At 51.1% G+C, this 16,256-nt stretch overlaps 1 protein-coding gene across 1 annotated transcript; it reads right to left on the bottom strand.

The window, feature by feature from the left end:
- Positions 1-14,130: 14,130 nt before the first annotated feature.
- Positions 14,131-15,331, bottom strand: TENT5C (terminal nucleotidyltransferase 5C). The gene has a single exon (XM_021690181.1). The coding sequence runs from the start codon at positions 15,304-15,306 to the stop codon at positions 14,131-14,133; it is 1,176 nt and encodes a 391-aa protein (XP_021545856.1). The 5' UTR covers positions 15,307-15,331.
- Between the last annotated feature and the right edge of the window lie 925 nt (positions 15,332-16,256).

Here is a 16,256-nt window from a genome sequence, read left to right as displayed (position 1 = left end):
TCCACGGCTTCCATTGCCTCCCCATTCCCCAAGTGCCTGAAGCCCAGTGGACTCCTCCTGCAAGGCCCAGCTCCGGGGCACCTCCCGTGAGGGGCTTTTCCCAGGCATTCCCTTCTGTGGAGACCCGGGTATTGTACCCTCTGTTTCAGTATGCATGCACAGTGTGACACTTGTGTGCTTTTATACAGTGTTTCCAGGAGTCCACGAGCCCCTCACAGGCAGGGACTGACTGCTTGTCCTCCATCTGAATCCTCGGTGCCTCACGCACCACCTAGCATGCCGTAAGCACCCCCATGCACTTACTGAATAGAGTTGACCCATTTCTCCCTCGCGAGAGGGCTGTGCTCAGAGAAAAGCCCCAGGTACGCTCTTAGTACCAACAGAAGCAAGGGTCCTACATCATGTCAGGCCTCCTCTGAGTCCTCCCCAGCTCTTCTGAGCCACAAAGGTCCTCGTGGCTTTAGGCTCAGCAGGGAGCTGTGCGCAAGGTCCCTAACGATGGGCTAGTCCGACTTCTGCATCTTTCAGGTGAGGAAGGCGAGGCCTCGTGGGGGCCGGTGGCTCGCTTGAGGCTCCATGGGCTCACACACCAGAAGAGGACGTGGTCTCCTGGCCTCCAGACCAGTGTCCCATCAGCACTTGCCCCGCGTGCGAGGGAACCGGGGAGAAACTGGCAACTGTTTTACAGCTGAAGTGAGTGCCTCACCAGGTCTCCCCTTCTCAGCACCGTGGAAGTTTCGTGAAGGCCCGTGGGGACGGGGCAATGGGAGGCCGACTTGGGAGGTGATTTGAGTCCTGCGGTGCAGGACGCCACTGCAGGATTTTGAGAAGAGGCGGGCTTGACTGGAGCAGGGCTTCTGACAGAGGAGAGGTGGGAAATGCAGACCCCCCCCCCCCTGCCCCGCCCCGAGAAGCTGCTGCCACAGTGATGGGTCCAGGGCTCGTGAGTGCCACCACTAGTCGTGTCCAGCGAAGACGCAGGTGTGTCTCTCCCCAAAGAGCAGTGTTTGCAGAATTCCCTCAGCAGATACAAAACCCGAAAAGGGAGACCCTGGATAAAGAGCTGCAGGGAATCTGTTCCTGGATTCTGGGATCCAAACCCAGGAAGGGTCAAGAGGTTAAGGAGGTGGAGTGACAGCAACTGTGGGACCCGAGCCAGCGTCTAGGAGCCGGAGCAGGGCACTGGCCGGCTACCTGGGGGAACATCAGGAGTCAGCCTTCGCTGCACTGTTCTAGGTTTAGAATTCTGTTCTCTTCATCTGGATTTTCCTTTTGTTCTCCTTTAAAATTTAGTAAGGTGTCTTTTTAAAACATCCAGCTCGTCTCGACTGGCTTTGGGGAGCCAGGGGGACTTGGTGGCGTCCCTGCGGGGAAGAGTGGCTTCCCGAGTAGAAGTAGCTAGCAGGGCCCTTAGGACGAAGGTTCCCAAGTGGCAGGAAGAGCCGCTGGGTCCCCTACCCTTCCTGCTGGAGGACTCTCCTTCCAAAGTTAAACCTTCAAGCCTGGGGATTTTATCATGGGAAGTGAAAATCTCTTACCACCACCATCTGAGCGGAATTCCTGGACCCCGTTTTGGTCTATGAACCACAGATCCTCTCGATTTTATTCCTATTCAGTACCCAGTTCCTCCCCAGGCACATGAGTTTTCAAAACCTGAAGTAAAAATGCAATGTATTAACAATAGTCAGCCAAAAACACAACTGTCTTTCCACACCCTGATCTAATAGTCTAAGAAAATGATAGGCAGACTGGTCTCTCTCATTGAATCTGTGTGGGCAACCCTTTAAAAAAGTCAAACTCATTCTAAGTTAGACATCTAGCTTGTTGATCTGATGTTTCTGGTCGTCTTACTTTCTTGTTGAAAACTGTGACCTGGGATCCCATGGGATGTCATCTTCTGAGGCTAGGACCCTGCCCTCTAGCTCCTAAGGGGCCTCTGACCATCCCTGCTCCGTCGCACATCTCCTCCTTAACCCTTATGCTGTGGCATCCAAACTCCAGAGCACACGAGAATAATCTGAGGATGATTCCCTGGCCCCTCCCCAGACCTGCTGAATAGAATTTTGGGGTGGGATCCTGGGAACCTAAATTTTTGACTAGCACCCCAGGTGACTTTACTCAGGCAATCTGAGGACCCACAATAAGACCACTAACTTACTGAAGAATTGTCCTGGTTAAATACACACACACACACACACACACACACACACGTGCCGGCTATCATTTATTAACCATCTACTTAGGGCTAGGGTTTTTTCACTAACTTTATGTCCTTCAATCTCTATACTTACCATAGCAGGTTACCATCCCTCTTTTCACAGTCGAGGAAACAGAGAGGTTAAGTAAGTTACCAAGGGTCACAGAGTTGGGAAACGACAGTGCAAAGTCCGTCGGGCTCCTCAGCCCTCCCTCTGGTCTCCTTCTCAGAGCTCAGAGCCAGCTCCCTCCTGAATGGAAAAGACAGACACCCAGGAGGAACCCAGCACGTGGCTTCTGGGCATCACCCGCTCCCCTCTCTCCTTCCCCAGGGAGTGGGGCTATCCCTCCATGTTGTTCTTGGTGAAGCCTAGAGTCTTTCAGATATATTTTTTTTTCACAGCTTGAACCTTCTTGACTTATTCTTGGCAGGGCTGAGCCTCTCTCATATGGTCCCCTCCACTACCTTGTCCATTGAATGCCTGAATGGTCTGTAGAGTCCCACCAATTTCATTAGAGCCCTCCCTACCCCTGTCTTCTTCTAAGCTCATTAGGGACAACATCAATAGTTTTTTTTTCATCTTGGACCTCCATCCTTCTTGAGCATTTGGTGTGTCGGGCCATCATTTCTCCAAACCTCTGACAGCTTGTGTGCCTGCTACAGAGGCAGACGCTGAGCCCCTGGGGCAGGGAGGTCTGAGCGAGGTGGGACAGACCCTGCTGGACGTAGCCAGCCTTGGGGTATAGTGGGCCATTGCACTTTCAAATAGTCCCAGGACCCCCTGCGAGAAGTGGTAAAGGTCTCGAGAGCCTGGGAATCAGCCCCCAGGACACCAGGACAAAGGGCTTGCTTTAGGCTTAGGGGAGCACCTTGGGGTCCTGGGGGGTTATGGGCAAGAAAGATAAACTTGACTCAATACTCTCAGGAGGACCGTGACTTGAAAGTCCCAAGAAAACTGTTCCACGTTCCTTGGGATGAGTTGTAAGCAGAACCAGCCTTCCTAGCAGGAGCTGTATCGTTTGCGAGCTCCGTGAAGACCCGAGGGAGGGAGTCTCCACAGAAGAAATTGTGACCCTGATAAGGAGAGGCGCTTCCCCAGCTGGGTGAGAGGTATGGTGGAAGGTGGGCCAAGAGAACCATCTGGGGCCAGAGGGCAGTGATGCTCACGTGGCTAGAGCCTCCAGGCCCAACCTCACAGTCATGGTGACAGCAGGTCATGCTAGCAGGTGCAACAGACGACCACAGCCAGACCACAAGGAGAAGAGGTGGAGGGAGTTGGCAAGGAGGTAACAAGATGGGCAGTCTGCAGTACCACCTGTTTGAAAGACATGTTTGGGTTGGGGTACAAAAAAGAGGAATGTTTGAGAGACATGTTTGGGTTGGGGTACAAAAAAGAGGAAGAGTGTTTTGCTGTGAAGCAGGCTTCGTCTAGGACAAGGGTTAGCAATCCAGAGCCAGAGGGTCAAATCTCCCCTGTCGCCTGTTTTTATACAGCCAGCAAGCAAGAATGGATTTTACATTTTGAATGGTTGGGGGAAATCAACATCATAATATTTCAGGATACATCAAAATTATATTAAATGCAAATTTCAGTGTGTACAAATAAAGTTTTATTAGAACATGGTATTAACTCTTGCTGTTGTTTTTTTTTTTTTTTTTTTTTTTGTGAGAACAGCAGAGTTAAATAGTTGTGACAGAGACTGAACTATTATCTATTTGGCCCTTTATGGAAAAAGATCGCTGACCCTTGAGCTAAAAAGACCCTCATAATGCCCCCAAGAAGTTATTTATCTAGTTGGTTTCCACCACGGCCAGATCAGAAACTCGCCCGAGCTGATCTCAGATGACTGTGCCGTGTCTCGCTACCTCTTTCCCCACAGGTCCTGGCTGCTGACCGTGCTGGAAGTCACTGAATGTTCTTCGGGTGGGGGAGGCACTTGTGGAGCGGAGAAAACTCAGCTGTGCTCGGGAATGTGAGCATGGGAAATCCCAGCTTCTGCCATCTCCCCAGGACTGCTTGGCGCTGGGTCTGAGGGAGCAGGCCCCGGTGAGGGATGGGGGTGGGCTAGCGCCGGGGCCCGGGCCGTGGGGGAACATCTGAAACAGCAGCTTTGGAGAGAGGAAACGCCCCTTCCATGCAAAGTCCTCTTTGTTGATCATCACCATTATTGGAAATGTGCACATCCCAGCAAAACCAGCAGGTCACACATTTACAAAAGAGCCTGTCGCACTGAAGCAGGAGGGTTCTGGGCCTTTTCAGCCTATGTAGGTTCTAATTCCTGGGACGGGGAAGTTGTTCAGTGAAAGGACAAAAGTGACGTCATTCTACAGTGAGTTCACTGCAGCTCTCCAGAACAGCATCTTTCATTCCCTGTCCGCCTCTTCCCGGGCTACAGGGGTGGGGGAAGGGCTTCTGGAGTTCTGGGGAACTGTGTGAGCCAGAAACACCTCGGGAGTGAGGCTAGCTGGTTGTCTAGTGGGAATTATGATGATATTGCAACCCATGGGCCAATGGGCAATGGGGCGTTCTGCCAGGACAGAGCGCTGGCCACTGCCCCAAGCTCCCAGCCCAGCAGCTGGGCATGGCCCACACCATCTTGGCTCCAGGAGTAAAAATGGCTCAGCCCGGGCTGACGGACCACTCCGTGGCTGTGTGGGCTGCAGCATGTCGCTCAACCTTTCTGAGCCTTGGTTCCTCGTCTGTTCCATGGGGTATGAGGTAGGGGGGACAGATGCCTGCCACTTACCTGGTAGAGCTGTCACGGGCATTAGCGATAGTATTAGGGACACCCTAAGCCGGCTGCGTAGGTTTCAGTGACGTGTAGCCAGTGTTACGACACTTCTTGATGTCCAGTAGAGCCAAAGAATCTGTGGGACACATATGTCAGTGCTTTAAACGCCGCGTAGCTTCTCTTAGTTCCCCAGGCACACTGGAAACTCTTGGAGGGCAGATAGTATGAAGGAATAGATAGCATCTACGGGCGCTGCCGCTGGGCTCGGGGCTTGATGTCAAGTACCTTGTGTCTCTAATTCTCAGCAACTCCAGAGCCAGCATCACCGTCATCTGCATCTCCCTATGTGGACAGCTGGGCTGGCAGTGGTTTACGAGAGCACAGGGGAGGACGAGGCACAGGCTGGGTCTGGGCCTCTGGTTCCAAAGCTCCCGCTCCTTTGTCCCACGGCCCTTCTGCCTCTCTGGGGCTCCTCACCTCAGTTCCCACGCACCCCGCTGGGTCCGGAACTGGCATTCAGGCAGGGGGCCGGAAGCATCGCCCGCCGGCCCGGTGGGGCTGAGGGCTGTAGCAACGAGCGTCTGGTGTGACATTTCCCGAAATAGGGGCTGGGCCCGGTTCAGCAGCGGCCAAAACTCAAAAGGCAAAGAAAGAATAATTTTCCTCTCAGTAGCAGCTGAAGTTGGATGGAAAATAAGCCTGCTGAAAAGCTGCGCCCGCTGCCTGTGCCCGAGGGAGAGGGGCCCTGCTCCCGTCTGACCCCCGTGCTGATCACATGGAGGCCAAGGAAACTGATCCCTCCCCACTGGGGGAGGGAAGAGAGGCACCAGGACAGTCAGATCCATGGAGTGGACCTAAGGGGAGGGAAGGACCACAGAGAGACCTTTTGCATGGGAACCTGAAATATCAGGGGGGTGGCAGAAGAGCAAGAGACGGCTGGGGCTGGGCGTGGGCGTGGGGGGGGAGGGGCCCTTCCCAGCTGCCCCACGCTCGCTGCCTCGCCCAGCCTCCAGCTATCATGAGCCAATGTCAAGATTCTTTCTGAAAATGTCTTTGCCTACCTGTAGTGTTTACTTAAGGATAAGATGACCCAACTTCCACTATATTTAGCACACGGAAATCTACAGGTGTTCCACCCCAGGAACCACTTCAGGTTTTGCTATTAGTTTCCAGAGTCCCCTCCCTTCTTGGTTTCATTGTCCCGCAGCCCTGGGGGAGCCGGTTTCCTGCCGTCTACAAGTGCTCCTGCACACTCCCTGACCCTCCAGCCTGCAGGTCCTTAAATACCCCTCTACCAAGTAACTTCCTGCATAAGGAGAAAAGAAAGTGTTTCCATTTCAATTCGAATTTAACAGATTATGCCAGCCACAGTCCAATACAGGCACCCTATTTGAGCTCAGTCAGCGGGCTTAATTTTTGCTTCTAACGAATCAGTCCTTTGGGCCCCCGTTTAATATGCTGCTTACTAACCACGGACCTTGGAAGGTGGGATACTAGTTCTCAGGGGCCTCTTCCAGGTGCTACCCTGAAAAGTATGCGTTGAAAGCAGAAGAGCATATCGTAGAGGGGCTAAAAGCTTGAGCCCCGAAGGCAGACACCCCCTGGCCTGGCCTGGCCCTGGCTCTGCCAGCCGTGTGACATTTTAGTTTCCCCTGTGAACTTCACCATCCCATCCCCGAGCACAGGACCTGGCGCTCGGTGATATTCCCTAAACACGACAGCGAGCCTGCAGTCGGTCCCCCAGTCCCCTCCTGACCTGATTCGCAAAGGCAGGGCTGTCTGAGAAACACTGCGGGCCTGTCCATGGGATTCCTGTCCTGTGTAAGTGGAAGCCCATCTATTACCAGGCAACGCAGCACCTCTCCAGCCATTGAGAGGGGGCTGGCGGCGTGATTAACATCTGCACGGTGGTTGGCAGGTTAGGGAGCGCCTTCAGGGTGTCTAACGGTGGGAAGAATGGGGGCCTTGGAGTCAGGACTTCGAGCACAGGCTCTGCCTCTCACACGATAGGTCACGTTGGGCAGCTCTGGGGTGCTCGGAGCTCCCCACTCCTTGTCTGTAAAGCGGGACTACTGCTACCCGCCTCCCGGGTTCCTGTGGTCCACAAGCTGACATTTTTGTAATGAGCGCTTGGTAAACCCTAAAGCCAAATGTGAGCAACTGTCACTCCGTTTTCTCATATGGTGGTAGTTTCCAGCAGACTCCCGGGGCGAAGGCTCACAAGCTACCCACAGTGGATGGAGTTAGATGGTTTAGGAGAGTCAGGACAAAGGCACTGCTGCGCTGTCCTGGTCTCTCTCCCTCACACACACCCCAGCCCCAGACTCCTCCCCCCCATCCCTCCCTCCCAGGTGAGCATCGGAAAGGCGGCAGGTGATTCCCTTCTCCCGCCTTCCTCTAGGGCCACTTTTAAGAAACTTCCCACAGTAAAAAGCAGCCTGTGTGGTGACTTGATGAGCAAACCCCAGAGTTGATAGACCCGTGGTACCATTGTGGCCCACCGACCAGGTGGGCCGGACCGCCCCTGAGCTGGGTGCGGAGTGACCTACGTGAAACCCAGCCTCCTGACAGGGCCTGGCTTCCCTGGCTTTTTGGCAGCACTCGCAGAAATCTGCTCGAGAGAGGGATGGCAGTCAAGCAGCCAAGAGACATGTGGCTCATCTGCTAGGCCAGCACATTCTTGTAGATAGCATTTACCCCCAGAACAGGGACACGGCCCCGTGGTACAGAAGAAAGCATGGGGCCCGGAGGCGAGAAACCAGCCCCGGGCCTAGCTCTGCTGCTGCATGGTTCAGAGAGGGAGCGTGTCCACCTCACCAATCCTCCCTTAGCGGGTGGTGGAACCGACCCTCTCCACGGGGCCACCCAGCCTCTTACCATGCCCCAGATTGGGCTCCACCCCTGCCTTACCTCTCAGTTCTACTTGTCCTAAGATGCACAGGGAGGCTAAGATGCACAGTGCACCCCAAGGTAAGGTTGGAGAGGGTGTGCCACACGGGAGCTTTGGCCTTTGCTTCTCCCCAAGGTTGTTTGGTAAACCCTCTCGTGTTCCATTAATGCTCCTAGCGTCTGTCAACAGATATTAATCCCAAATTGTAGCAAAGTATGTTGTTATCCCACCCAAGTGAAGGGGGAAAGCATTCCCCACTCATTGAAAGCATACTTCTGGAATCCTGGGTGTCCAAAGTGGAGATGGAAGCACCACGCCAGCGCTGAACAACAGTCACTTGGAGGTCACACAAGAAACGTTCCACGAGAACACCAGAAGGTAGATGCGCAGGGGTGTTAGGGGGGCGGGGAGTGAGGAAGAACGCAACGGAGTGTGAAGACTGCAGCCGTAAGTACTGACCGTGTTCGGGAGGTCAAGAGCTGGTGATCAATAGCGTTACAGCGTCCAGGACATGACTGCTCATTCTGGGGAACCGAGCACCCCCACTTCCCGCACAAGGTGCTCTGCGTGTAAACTTTGGTCTGGACAATGCCTGTACTCCCGTGCTTTCTGGCACTGGAAGGAGGCATTACAACACAGACAGGTTAATATCCAGGGCTGGGCCTCGTCGCTGCTGGCGGCCCCAGGCCAAGTCCTCCAGGGATGAAAACCCCGGGTTCAACATCTGAGGCACCAGATCGCAGTCAGCTGTGTGGGAGGCAGTCAGGGGAAAACGAAACGGACAGGTGTTTGCAAGCCCCGGGAAGGAGTGATGCAACCTAGTCAGCCCACCCACAGAAACAGCGGGCCCGGGGAAGCCGGAGGCGGGCCAGCTCCACCCAGCTGCGAGAGGCCCACCGTGTGCTGGGCTGCACGGGCCGAACTGTGCGCCTGGATGCTGGAAGAAGGCCCGCTCAGGAGAGGCAGGAAGGGACTGCCAAGGTAGGCTGGGGCTGGACCTGCAGGACTCCTCACGTTTGTTAAGTCTGACAGGTGCCCTTGCACAGTAGGGTCTTAAAACAGGTTGAAATGTTGGGAGGGGCACAGGCACGTCTGTTTTAGAAAGAGCCCTTGGGTGAATCAAGACAAGTGACAGGACTCGGGAAGTGGCCCAGACAGGAGTTTAAGGCAGTACCGAAAAGGCCGATGTCAAGGGGCGTTTCGGAAGGAACACGCGGTACAGATGAGGAGAGAAAGGACCCCGCAGCGGGCTCGGAGGCAAACCTAAGATGGAAAAGTTTCGATCCCAATTCTTGTGATGACAGTGGGGCGGGGGCGGGGAGAGGAAGTCACTCCAACCTTCCTGAGCAGTTCTAGATCATTTCTGTACTCTCTAAAGCATGAAGAAACCATGGTAGCAGTTGGATATAGGACAGCAGAAGTTATTTCGGTTCTCTTACTGAAAATGGGTTTTGGGCCAAGGTCAAGCTCAAGAGAACCTAGTCTTTAATGCCGAATCAAACAAGATGCCAGCGAAGACAGATTGCAGCTGATGCAGGCATTAGCCAAGAGGCTGGGGTCAGGCACCCTGGAGAAGAGCCCAGATATGAAGGGAATTATGGCCCACAAGGTGAGCACACACCTCTTCCCCCAGAGAAAGCACCATCTCCCAGAGAAGTATCTAAGGCTGAGAATGTTAATAACTGACCCCTCCCCCACCCCACCACCAAACAGGTTTCCTGAAACCTAAAACAGGTTCACTGTTGAGGAGACACAAAGAAATGACCATAAAAGACAAGGTTTTGGGGTTTTTTAAATATATCTTTATTTCTCAAACTCAAAGCTTTATTTCATCAACTTCTAATACAGTTTGCATTGACAAGTGATTTCACCTTCATCACATAAGAAGGTCAGTGACCATCACACCAAAGAGGAAACCTCACGTTATCTTAGGCATCACTAAGAAATTTCGAAGGCTATGCAAATCCAGAATAACAAAAAGCTTCCAATTCAGTCTAATAAGTATCTTACTTTTCATCTATATTAATTTGGAAATTACTGGATAAAAACTCATAATTTTCCTAAAGCAGCTATTTTTTTTTTTTTTATCCTTTGGGGGATGGAAGGAGACCAGATGGCTTGAGTTTTAAAACGCCCATATATCCATATTATTTAATGACTTCCTCTTTAGTGGATCGTCTTCTCACCTTCCTATACAAACACACGTGACAATTTATACCAACTCTCACCAGCCCAGGCAAACCTCCAAGCGTTTTCTTTAGTTTACACTTAAAACTATTTTTGAAAAAGTGATAGGTAAACAAGATTTAGAACTCACCAAAAAAACAAAACAAAACAAAACAAAAACACATTTTCTTTCCTGATCCTCACCTTGGGCAGTCTCCACAAGTAATCCTGAAAAGTTGCCAGGTCTTTTAACACACATCCTCCCTACGTACCTCCCTTGGTCCTCTGAATGTAACTGGCTGAACTGGAATAGGTTCCAAAATCAGCTGTGACATTCTGGTCTCTGCCAGATTAAGGATCTGGATCTAACCCTGGCAAACAGGAGTTCTTCACCTTATGGAATCCAACCGAAGGGCTCTCCTTCGTAGAGAGCCCCAGTCAGACACCCAGGAAATCATGGCCCTGGGGAGCTACAGGGTCTCTTCCCACAGATGGATAACTATCAATACATTTGAGCTCTGAATGTAGGTGCATCCCAAAACAAGGCACCAGTACCAGAAAGTTCACTAGAAAGGAGGTATTCCTAAAGTGAGGAAGTTGCTCTTGAGTGGCACCATTTCTCAAAGTTAACAAAGCAGTGCTAGTTAAAATCCTAACCCACCACGAAGGTAAGGAGTTAGCGCTCACAGGGAGGTGGAAGGACGAGCAGATTTCAGGGCATTAGAGATCTGATTATTAATAGGTCACCACAAAACATGGGTTTACACACAGCTCAAAGTGACTCAAATCCCCAGGTGTGTTGAGGTGCGTCTGCTTTTCAACCAAATGATGAAATAGTGGAGACCATGAAATATATGTGCCTGGCTAACTGGCAAATTGATTGACCAATATAATAAGTGGAGCACCTTATTGGAGTACCCTTTTTGAGGTACTCAGACTGGCGGGGGGGGGAGGGAGACTTGACCACCAAACCACATGTTAGCACACAGCAGGGCCCCAGCATCTTTCCTACCCGATTCACCCTGGCTGCCAGGTGCTCCCAGGTGTGGGCCGCACCCCAGCCCACATGCACTTAGCAGGAACCCTGATTGGAAGTTGTCCGTGATAGAGAGCTTAGTTTCAGAGTTGAAGTTGAGTGAGGAATCGTGTCTTACTGCCAAAGTAAAACTTAAGGGTGAGACTGAAGCTCAAGGCCAGGAATTCAGGCTGTGCCTTTCTGCCAACACAAGGGGAAACGGTACTGTTTTAATCTCACTGCTGCTCAAATGGATTCCAAGAAGCAGGCCAGGAAAACAAGCTGCATACTTACAGAGAGCATCAGAGAACTTCAGAGTCCTGAAGCAAGTGAAACTGCTTAGATTTATATTAGAATTTGTACTTGAACTTTAGTGCCCTTGGCCACTGGCAAGTTTCATGTTACTCAACACACACAAAAGAGGAACCACAGGTCTCGGTACCAGTTCAGGGGACCTGGTGCTTGTGTGAGCAGCATGAAAGGCAGGTTTCAGCTGGAATTTCCAAACACCCGAAATTCAAGGTTACCTGATCTATTCTGAGGCCGGCAAAGGCCTTGTAGAGCAGGTAGAAACACCACTGGACCAGGGTGAGGTTTTAAAAGCGCAGCTTTGGTCAGTGCAGCCTTTTACCCTGATGGAGGTTCTAGAACACGTGTCTACTTTCAAACTCCAAAATGGTGGGGCTGACTGAGAACTTCAAGTGAACGGATTGCACTAAGATGGTCATTGTGCAATGGTGGTAAAGAACTAAGGGGGTGCGGGGGCGGGCAGAGGGGAGACTGGGAATTTCTAACAACTTCTGGGCTTCCCTTCATCCTCAGAAGAGGACTAGTACCAGTTAGGAAAAAAAAATATATATATATAAGCAGAAAGAACTCCAAGGGCAAAGTGGAAATTTAATTACTTGATGTGGTTCTGATTCTATCTTCGTCTGGAGCCTCATCACCCTTATCCTCAAGCCTTCTAGTAGGAGCAATACTGACTGACTTCTGTTAGCAAGTGCTTATGTTGGTGGCTTCATCACATCTCAAAGTTTTGGTTAATCAGATCTGTCATTTCTGCGCAAAGATGTTGCCATGAGACCATAATGGCAGCCTTTTAATGTCATGGATGAGCACGTAGTTTTTAAAGTTGGGATTCACTATTCATCCCCCCCCCTTTTAACCCTGAAGCATGCTGGGCCCCCCGTCAATATAAAACCAGCCTAGACTCAAAGCTAGTGCATTCAAATGTAACTATGGTTCACAGGCAAAGCAGAGCTGGTTACTTACACACAGAAGTGGCCTCTATTCACCTAGTGTAACACAACACGAATACCAGCTGAGCCCAGGGGTTCAGTCACACCCAATCTGCTTTTAAAAGGACCAAGACATCACATTCCCCCAAAAAACCCTGAAAATACCATCTTCAGAAAAAGGAAAACCATGCATTTTCTGCTAAGCCTTTCTGCATTAAGGTATCTTCATTGTTTAAAGCAAGGAGAAAGGAAAGCAATCACTCAGGGCTTGGGATTTTTTTTATGGCCACAGGAGAAAGAAAAAAATCAGGAGCGTGGATTTGATGAAATCACTTTACAGACCAAGCTGGTTGGCGATACTGAGTTCCTTTGCCCTCAATACCCTAGAGTGATGCTTTCTAAGAGATCCCACAAAAGTTTTCAAAACACAAAATTCCTTACCTAAATCGACTGGGAAAGCAGTAGCCTAGAACTCTCCCATTTACCGAGCTTGCTTTAGACTGGAGATTAACGCTGTTTTTCTTCTAAAGTGCACAATAAAAACAAGTATGGTCAAATCTACCAGAATAAGGAAGGCCATTCTCCATTTACTCCATTCTTCCCTGAATCCACCAGAATTAATCATTGCAAGGAGCCCTGGCAGCTCCCGTGCGGCACACCAAGCCCGAATGAGCGCTAAGTCTCTACCTCGCACACAGCGCAGGGGCAGAGGGATCGATTCTAGAGCAATCGTAAGCCAGAGGACTCTGCCCACAGCAGCAGGTCATTCCTTTCCACTGAAAATCCCGAATTCATGTGCTGCCCAAAAAAAGCCTGGAGAAGGAAATCACTATTTTTTGAAGAAAGAACAAAAACAAACAAAAAATAATCAGCGAAGGTATTCCAGAAAAACAGCTTGTTATCCTTGGAATGTGACCAAAACGGGTTTCCAATTAAAACATGGGAAGACCCTCTCACATCAGTTACTATAAGGGCTCTAGACTCAGCACAATCCTTAGTCTTAGGAAGAGCAAAACTAAAGTGATGAGCTGCTGAGGGAGGGAAAAAAACAAAGTGTCATTCAATAAGAATTCCTTAAAGAAAAAAAACAACAACTGAACATTCACGTTTCCTATTTACAATCACCCTCTCCCCTACCCCGCCGCCGCCACCACAATTCTGCTTTAACATTATGTTCCACATTTTATTTTGTTTTCAAGTTACATTTCAAGCAAAGGTTTTTTTTTTTTTTTTTTTCCTCAGCAATATCTCACAATTCCTTGTGAGAGCACAGCATCTAAACCATAAACCACTGTCAACCAGATCGCAATGCTCCAGCTACCAGCTTTGGTTTATTCATGAAAGAAATCCTCAGCTCTGCTAACAGGGAATAAACGTAAGCAATTCAGTCCCTTGAACAAAAATGAAGTCACGAGACCACTCTCATGTCCACCATTTTCTGCCTGGCTAAAACTGGTACAAGAAAATAGACTATAACCACAACTTTCATAGAACAGCTGAGAATCCGTTGTGAAGGCCAACACAGCCTACGCTAGGCTTGGGTGAGAAGAGACACTGCCCAAGCATTCTCCCAGATTCCATTAGCGCACGAAGCTCCAATCTCCCCGTGCGGCTGTTTGGGACATGGCATGTTAGTGTCTGTCTTGGAAAGATGTGGATAGGTGGTATTTCCTATAGCATTTTCCAAAGTGGCACTGGAATAATGGGTCCCTTTAGGGTTGGCTCATGATATACTGTAGACCCATTCCAATGGGTGCACAAAGAAAAAAAGAGTAGAATCAGAGCTGAGTTCCCCTTTAAAAGCCAAACACCTACATCTAGAAGGAGGCTCCCCTACCTGAGAGCCCTTGCCCTATGGGGGTTCCCACTGCGGAAGCCCTCAGGTCTCAAGGTTAGTTACAGGGCAGCCAGGTAGGGTACGGCTGGCTGTAGGTGACGGGAGGATGGGCAACATAGTAGTTGTTGAAGTTGCCATCACTGACGTAAGGAGCTGGTTGGTAGTAACAGGTGACGTTGGTGGCGTTGGGGATGATGTTCTGCTCTGCCAGCACGCGCAAGGCCAGGAGGGAGATGAGGTTCAGGGTCTGCCTCCGCTCGTGCCCCATGAGGCACACGGTGCTCTCGTTCACTACCCTGCGAAGGATCATGAGGTAGTCGTACTTGCTCCTCTCTTCTTCGGCAAAGTGGTTTTGAAGGTAGGTCTCCAGCTTCCTTTGCTGTTCAAGGATGTCCGGGAAGTCGATGAAAAACCTGGAACACATGTAACGCTCCAGAGTTTTGATTTCTTCCTGGTCTGTGGGCCGGAAGTCCCGCACGAGGAGGTTGCTGTACTTGAGCAGTCCCCCACCCCTGATCTCTTCGGGGTTCTTGGTGGCGATCAGTCTGTTCTGCAGGTGGTCGAAGGCTTCCTCAAAGTCCCCATACACGCTCTCCCCGATCACCGTGGGGTGGACGTGCTCAGAGATGGGGCTGCTGGAGCAGTCGTAGAAGAAGAGCAGAGAGTCCAGGATGATCTGAAAAGAGTCCACGCTAAACTCAAACTGGCGCCGGATGGAGTCGACGAATTTCAGCTCCACGTTCCTCCCGTTCTTGTTGGAGAGGGAAATCAGGCTCCAGCGGTCAGTGTCCGTGCAGACCTTCACCAGCTTCTGGACGTACGCCTCCTTCAGGGTGACCGGGCTGATCTTGAGCTTGTTCACGCCCTCCGGCAGGAAGTTCAGAAGGGAGCACAGCACCACATCTCTGACCAGCTGAAATTCTGTCTCCGTGGGAAGAGCCACGTGAAAGATCAGGTCCAGGTCTTTGCAACCCAGGCCATTGTCTTTGACCAAGACGTGGCCCGCTGCGGAGCCGTTCAGCCGGACGTCCTGCACTTTGATGCCTGCCTCCTCCAGCCGGCCGCGCACGGTCTGGACGATGTCCTTCAGGGTTATCTCCAAGGTTGGAAAGTTGCCTCGTCCATGGATGGGTACGACCTCGGTCAGGACCTCATGCAGCCGGCTAACCTGATCCCAGTTGAGCACGCTGAAGGACACGCAGTCCCTGGTAGTGCTGTTCTCCTCTGCCATCTTGGGGAGTGTTCTTGCGGGGAAACTGAAAGTGAGGGGGCGAGAAACAGAGTTAGGATTCGCTTCTACGTGGCCAAGCAGCCCGAGGGACTCAGAGCAGACGCTCAACGATCTCTGAATGTTTTCCCACACAACAACGACAACGGGTGCCTACTACTGGGTGCTGCTGTGAGGGTTACAGGTCATGGATGTGTGTGGGAGGGTATGTGCACGGAGTAAGGACAACATATGCAGAAACCTACCCTCTGCTTCGTGATTTTGTTTTATGTGGGGCTGGTTTCTTTGTTTCACTTGTTTTGTCTGCAAGAGGGTAGTCTGTGTGAAGGGAAGTAGACAAACTTCTTAAACAAAGTCACCTAAACACGTTCCTCAATCGAAGGCCTATAGGTTAGGCTAATTTTCCTTGTTCTTCATAGAATTACCTCTCCTGCCTTTGCATGCCTACCTACATCTTGAACTGGCTGATAGCTAAGCTACCACCCCCACACCCTGAACACAAGACCCCCACCCCCACCCCAGGAAAAGACTTCCTTCACTCCATGTGGAGATGAAGATTCAACTCTGGGTCGCAACCACACCGAGGACAGGAAGTCAGATCGGTCCTGCTAGAACCAGGTACACGGATTATCTTGTTAGCAAGAACCCCACATCCTTTTCACTCAGGGGAGTGGTCTGCCCTGTAACCAGCACCTCCGTTATCCAGAGTAGGACGCCAGGGAACCGTCTGGATGACAAGATTCCTGGCAACAAAGGTTCGGGTCAGCCCTGCGGTGGATCAGCTCTGTCAGCAAGGAGGGCCCTCCGCGGCACGTGGGAAACTTCCTCGGGGCAGTGTGATCTTTTCACTGTATTTTGAAATCTAGCACCTTCAGGCTACCTGAGAATCAAGTGAGCTCTCAGTATGAGGAGCAAAACATTCCATCTCACGCTTCACTTGCTAGAACCATAGT

The sequence above is a fragment of the Neomonachus schauinslandi genome, chromosome 4, assembly GCF_002201575.2.
Source record: "Neomonachus schauinslandi chromosome 4, ASM220157v2, whole genome shotgun sequence".
NCBI lineage: Eukaryota > Metazoa > Chordata > Mammalia > Carnivora > Phocidae > Neomonachus > Neomonachus schauinslandi.
Note: the sequence above shows the minus strand (reverse complement) of the source record. Positions and strands in the feature narration are given on the sequence as shown.

Bases quoted from the DNA above. Each gene is read 5' to 3' on its own strand.
- TENT5C (XM_021690181.1), bottom strand. From the start codon at position 15,306: ATGGCAGAGGAGAACAGCACTACCAGGGACTGCGTGTCCTTCAGCGTG.